We start from the raw sequence: 5,693 nt of genomic DNA, 5'->3' as shown, positions 1-5,693 counted from the left end.
TATATATATGATACATGCTTAGGGAGCTATGCTTACCCACTCTGATCATTGTGTGGCACACACGTAACAGCTGATCACACTGCCTGTGACTATGCACAATTATCGGGTGCTAATGAAAATTTTTTAAAGGAATGATTTTGATCATCCATCTGCGTGATGCCACACGACGTGCATGTCTGTAGCTGAGAAATGGGTGTGACATCACCCACCATGCAGCCTGGGACATACACCCTGGTGTCTCCTAATGAACCAGCGTCCTGCCTTGGCTGCTCCAGGCCCAAGCCCCTGTGCGCTCTGTGCCAGGCTCCCTGATACTGCCTGCTGGCTGGGTCTGTCCAGTCAGAGGAAGGATAAGAGACCTTGAATTGGGAGGAGAGCTGGGGGACGGGGAGGGCTCTGGGGAGTCCGCAGGGCCCCCTGACTCTTCCCACACCTGTGCCTACCTTGCCTTTGACCCTTACACTCTGGCTTCAGAGCCCTTTCTGGAGGCAGCAGGAGGCTGTGCTGCATGTACATGTTTATGGGTATGAGCAACTCCAAAAAGGAAAGGCCCATCGCCGTTGGACTAAGGGCCCCCTCTCCTCAATGGACCCTATTTTCCAAACTTTTGGTAACCACTTTTATAATGGGAAAAAGGGAGAGCTAAAAAGAAGAGCCCTTTTCTGGAGGCTATGAGGTAGGTCCATCAGCAGTGGTGGAGCTCACGACCCTGGAGCTGGGAGACAGGTGGCCCCAGCCCTGGGCTCGGCCACCTGGGCTCAGCCACCCACTGCCTGGCCTGTGGGTTGCTTCTCTGGGCTCCAGCACCATCACGGCTACTCAGGTAATGGCCATAACTGTCTCGTGGGGCATCGTAGTGACATGTGAAGTGTGGTCCATGGGGTGTGAACCGCCGCTGTGCCTGGCTTGCACCATGAGGCTTCATGTGTGGGTCCCCTTGTGATCTGTGGGTCACTGTCCCAGTAAGCTTAGTGAGAGCTGTCTGTGTTCCAGGGAGCCACCAAAGCCGGGGTCTCATCTGTCTCCTGTAGCTAAAGAGGCTCCGGGGACTCAGCTTTGGGACAGGGCAGTCAGGCGGCGCCATGGGTACCTTGAGTTGGTCCTGGGGGGTGAGCTGGCCTGCCTGCAACAATCCCTCGAAGGACTCCACCTGTACATCAGGAGAGGAAGGAAGCAGGCTGCGTTAACCTAGACCCAGGATCCCACACCCAGCCACACTCAAGCTTCGGGCTGGATCGGGCCTGACAGCCTCAGTGTGGGGGTTTCTGCCAGCAGAGTAGGTGCTGGAAAGGGGCCTTCCCCTGGCAGCCTTGGGAAAAAAATCAAGGAAGTTATTAACAATCAAGCCTATTCATCCTGAGCAGGAAGACCTGTGAGTGGAGCAGGAGGCGGAGACAGCCTAAAATGCTCGCCCTTGGAAGAGTACGCAGCCACCACCAAGAGTAAGGCACAGCACGGATTCCTGTGCACAAACACCTCCTAGGCCTAAGCGAAGGGGCGGCCCAGAGAGCGCTGGAGGCCGCCACTTGCATAAAATATACAGGAAACAAAAAGGGAAAGAATAAATGTGTTCTTGTATAGTGGGATTAGATCCGGGCACACCAGCTCCCTGCGAAGACCAAAACCTGAGGTTGCTGAAGCCCTTACACGAAATGGTGCACCATTCCCTCATGCCCAGCACACACACACCCTCTGCAGGGGTGTGAGAGGCTGGCTTCCCACTGAACACGCCCTCTGTACTATGCAGGGGCTTCTGCCACATGAGTCTGGGGTCTTGACAGAGGATGTTTCAATAAGGAAAAGGCAAGGGGTGATTTGGCGTTTCAGGAAAGCTCTAGGTCAACCGAATGTACGGAAATGTAGGTAACATAATAATACTATAAAACACAATTTATGTAACACGTAGAATACAAAGATGAACTACATGTATAAAATAAAATTTTATAGCAGGTAGATTAAGAATGCAAAAGTTAAGTTTTGGGCCAGGGAGATGGCTCAGTAGAATTAACGGTTCCCTGGCAAGCGCAAGGGTCTGAGTTCAATCCCTGGTTGGGGGACGGGGAGGGGGGAGAAGGAAGCCAGTCTCAATGGTGCATCTGCGCAATCCTGGCACTCTGGGAGGCTGAGGCAAGAGGATACAGGTTCAAACCCAGCATGGGCAACTCAGTGACTCGGAGTGACCCTCATCTAAATTTTTTAGAAAGGGTCTAAGATGTAGCTCAATGTGAAGGCCCTGGTTCAATCTATAGTGGTGAAAAAAAAAGGTGAAAAGGTAACTTGGAGGCTATATTTTCTTTAACTCCAAATATCATTTCAGCAGGTGACCATGAGAAAGTTACTAGCGAGATAGTTTCTATTATTCTTTTAAAGACTGGGCTGTGTTTTACATTTAGAACTTGTCCTTCTTCAGATCAGCCGCAGGTCACACTCCGCGGCCACCAGAGACTGCCAGGACCAGCTATGCCCGGCTCTTGCTCTGTGGATGACAGATGACAAACAGAGACATCTCTCTGGCTCCCAGGCCACAAGGGGAGGGATGCGAAGGAGGACCTGGATGCTGCTTCTCCTGGAGCCTAGGAACCGCAAGGTGTGTGGAAGCCGTGGGCACGGAAGGGCGGCTCATGCCTGAATTCACACGGGAAACTTACAGGAGGCGACCCACGCAGCCACAGTGGAGGGGAGCAGTGGCCTGACATGGGGGAGGGGGGTGAGAGGGGGTTGGGAGCGGGAGTCGGGGGCCACGGGGTTTCTGGCTGGGTGATGAGAATGCTCTAACTATGGTGATGGCTGCCTAGGAGGATACAGAAAAACCACCCCAGCACATTTTAAGGGAGGGAATTGCATGATATATGAAGGATACCTTAAGAAGGCCGTTACCAAAAGAAAGGAGAGGAGAGAAAAGGAAAGAAAGCGGGGAGGGGAAGGAAGGGGAGGAAAGGAAGGAAAGAAACAGCTAGCCCTGCTGATGTACACCTGTAATCTCAGCACTCGAAAGGCTGGCCAGAATGGTCACCAGAAATTCAAGGCCAGGCTGGCTACGGCGGGACCCTGCCTCAAAAGAAAATGAAAAAAACAAAAACAAAATGAAAGTAGAAAAGATGTGTTTCTCTGCGGGACTCCACTTCATGAACCTGGAATAATCGCAGTTACGCTTCTGGGTCAGTGACTAGGAAGGTAAAGCCCAAGCGGTGGCTAAGCACTCAGGGTCCGACAGGGTGCTTCGCTTGCTCACGTCACCCTAAGTTAGTCTGTCTTTCTTTACCCTTACTTCCCCTCTGCCCCAGTTTCTTCACTTCTGTTTTCAGAATGTGGTTAAACGGTAGTATTTTCATAAGCTGCTTTAAGCATTTTGGAATAAGGCCAAGTGTGTAGCTACAAAGAGACCTGCAAAAACTCACAGGAAGGTGGATTGTCTGGTGACAACATAAAGACCCTCTGGGAGATTACTGAGAGCTGATTTCTATGGTGAAATGCAGCCACGGCTGATTTGTCCTGCAGAGCAAAGGGTTGGGGAAGGCTCCCTGGGGTCACCTGAAGATACCTTCAAGTACATCTGGAGAGATAATAACGGGAAGCAATGTAAGGAAAGAGAGCTCCGGTTAGTTCCAGTGACACCGAGGAGGAAGAGAAAGCGTAAGAATTGTTGTGTGGCCCCTAAGGTGCAGGAAGAGACTCAGACCCAAATTTGTTTTGGTATTAGGAATCAAACTCAGGACCTTGTGCTTGCCAGGGAGGTGCTGTGCCCAGTCCGTGACTCATATTTTAAGTCAGCCGCTGGACCTGAGTGCAGAAGTGGGGAGTGAAAGCCTCGTCCCACACTGCCAGCTGTGTCTGCCGGCTGTGTCTCCTGGAGCCGTGACCCTACTCACCTTGGCAAGGAGCCGGCTGGCCTGAGCAGCCAGCACGTGGGTCCACTCTGTGGAGGGCTGGACGGAGGCACTGCTCTCTGGAAGCTGCCCTGGAGTGGACAGGTTGGGGTGCGTGGAGGTGCTCAGCTCTCCTCGGGCTGTTGGCCACCCTAGAAGACACAGGTGCTGAGGACAAGGACAGTCTTCCGAGGGCCGGAAGACTGAGCCCTCAAGACCGCATCTGTCCTCAGGTCACAGCTGAGCAGCTTGCAAACTGCCCCAGGGAGAGTGCTGGGCTGGGTGCTGCCCCTGCCTGCGGACGGGTGAGAACCAGCTCCCAAGCTGGGAGGGACAGAGCTGTGGCCGCAGGGATCCCAGCGGCAGCACTGGCTCTAACTCTGCATGGTGAGGCTGGTCCCAATCCTTCCCCTTCCTCACTGTGAGATCCTTAGTCCTGGTTGCTTAGTGGTCACAGGATGATATAATACAGCACCAGGTCAGTGCAGGGTTAAACTGAGGGTGCAGCACAAGTGTCACATGGACTGCAGGGCCTGGCTGCGGTCACCACTCCCCACTCCCAGCATTTCCAAGACTCCTGGTGGCAGAGTCGGAGCCCACAGGGTGCCCTGGCCAGGTGCAGGGCCCTTTCCTGCCATCCACTTGACTTCTTCATGTCGTGAGGCACAGAGAACACCCCCTGTCTTCCCGGCCCGGGGCGACTGAGGCGACCTAGGACAGTGACACAGGAACTTCCTTTCCAGACTCACCTGTGGCCTCTGAGGAGGCTGGGGGCTGCCTGGCGGGGCTGGGCCTCCACTCAGCTGTGCGGGGCTGGGGAATGGTGAAGGACAAGACCTTGGTCCCCTGGGGCACCGTCCCCAGGTGGGTGCTGTGGCTGGGCTGGGGCGGGTCTGAGTACAGGTGGATCTGTGGAAGGGGAGGCAGGCAGAGCTATGTCAAGTGGCCTCACCTCAGCAGCTCCGTGGCCGCTTCCTAGTGGCACAGCCCACCCTTGGGAGCCCTTAGGGGGCACCAAGCACCAGTGAAGGGCTTCCATGTCCTTTTGCTTTCTCTTTCTGGCTGTCTCAGAAGTGAAGCAGGGTAGGGACCATGGGCCCCATTTTCCAAAGAGAAAACTAAGACCCAGAGAGGTTAAGATTTTTGAATGAGGATCTATAGCTGGTGTTTGGATTATAATTAGAATGCTTCTCTGACCCCAAAGCATATGGTTTTTCCCAGTATTCACAATTGTGATTTATACTATTTGTTATGATATGACTGTTGCAGGCAGCTAAATTAGACAGAAATATTATAGGCAGTCAGACTGGGCTAGGCCCTCAAGGACAGTATAGATGATTTTGCAACTTTGGAAGAGGCAGACACTGCCAGCTGTGGGCCAGACCTTGAGACAATGGAGTAAGCAAATGCAGCCACATACTTCCCTAGGGATGGGCATCAGGGGTTGATACTTTAAATAGGTATCAATCACCCTAAAAGAGCCCCAAAAGAGTCATTAGCCCAACCCCAACAGGAGAGACCTTGTTCCATATTCATGCCCGCTTGCTGTGTGACTTGTTTCCCCATTTGATTCCGATTTAATCAATTTTACTTGAGCAATGGTGCTTGTAATCTCATTGGTTGACCATAGTACTGTCCCACCTCATGCCCACCTGAGCGAGTTCCCATGGTTTTCACCTTAGACCCGCCTCATCACATGGTTTTGCTCCATACAATCCCTGAAAAAGGCAGTTTCCCTGGTAACCCACTAGGGTCCCCCTTCTGTGTCCCTCTTGGACAGAAGCTTTCTTTCCCAATAAACTATTCTTTTTTTTTTTTTTTTTTTTT

General features: G+C 52.7%; 1 protein-coding gene across 7 annotated transcripts in view; it reads right to left on the bottom strand.

Moving 5' to 3' along the window:
• The window catches only part of Akna (AT-hook transcription factor), a 52,516-nt gene that overhangs the window by 21,849 nt on the left and 24,974 nt on the right, over positions 1 to 5,693 (bottom strand). For 6 of the 7 annotated variants that reach the window (XM_023723401.1, XM_023723395.1, XM_023723397.1 and 3 more), the window contains 3 exons: positions 4,616 to 4,775; positions 3,870 to 4,018; positions 1,091 to 1,150 (listed from right to left, as the gene is read on the bottom strand). In XM_023723401.1, coding sequence (XP_023579169.1) covers positions 1,091 to 1,150; positions 3,870 to 4,018; positions 4,616 to 4,775 — 369 coding nt within the window. The remainder of the gene's footprint in view (positions 1 to 1,090; positions 1,151 to 3,869; positions 4,019 to 4,615; positions 4,776 to 5,693) is intronic. The other variant, XM_023723400.1, reaches the window with a different exon arrangement.

Source organism: Octodon degus, unplaced genomic scaffold, assembly GCF_000260255.1.
Source record: "Octodon degus isolate 3935 unplaced genomic scaffold, OctDeg1.0 scaffold00098, whole genome shotgun sequence".
In the NCBI taxonomy this organism is placed as follows: Eukaryota; Metazoa; Chordata; class Mammalia; order Rodentia; family Octodontidae; genus Octodon; species Octodon degus.
The sequence above is the reverse complement of the archived record's forward strand: the minus strand, read 5'-3'. Positions and strand labels throughout refer to the sequence as shown.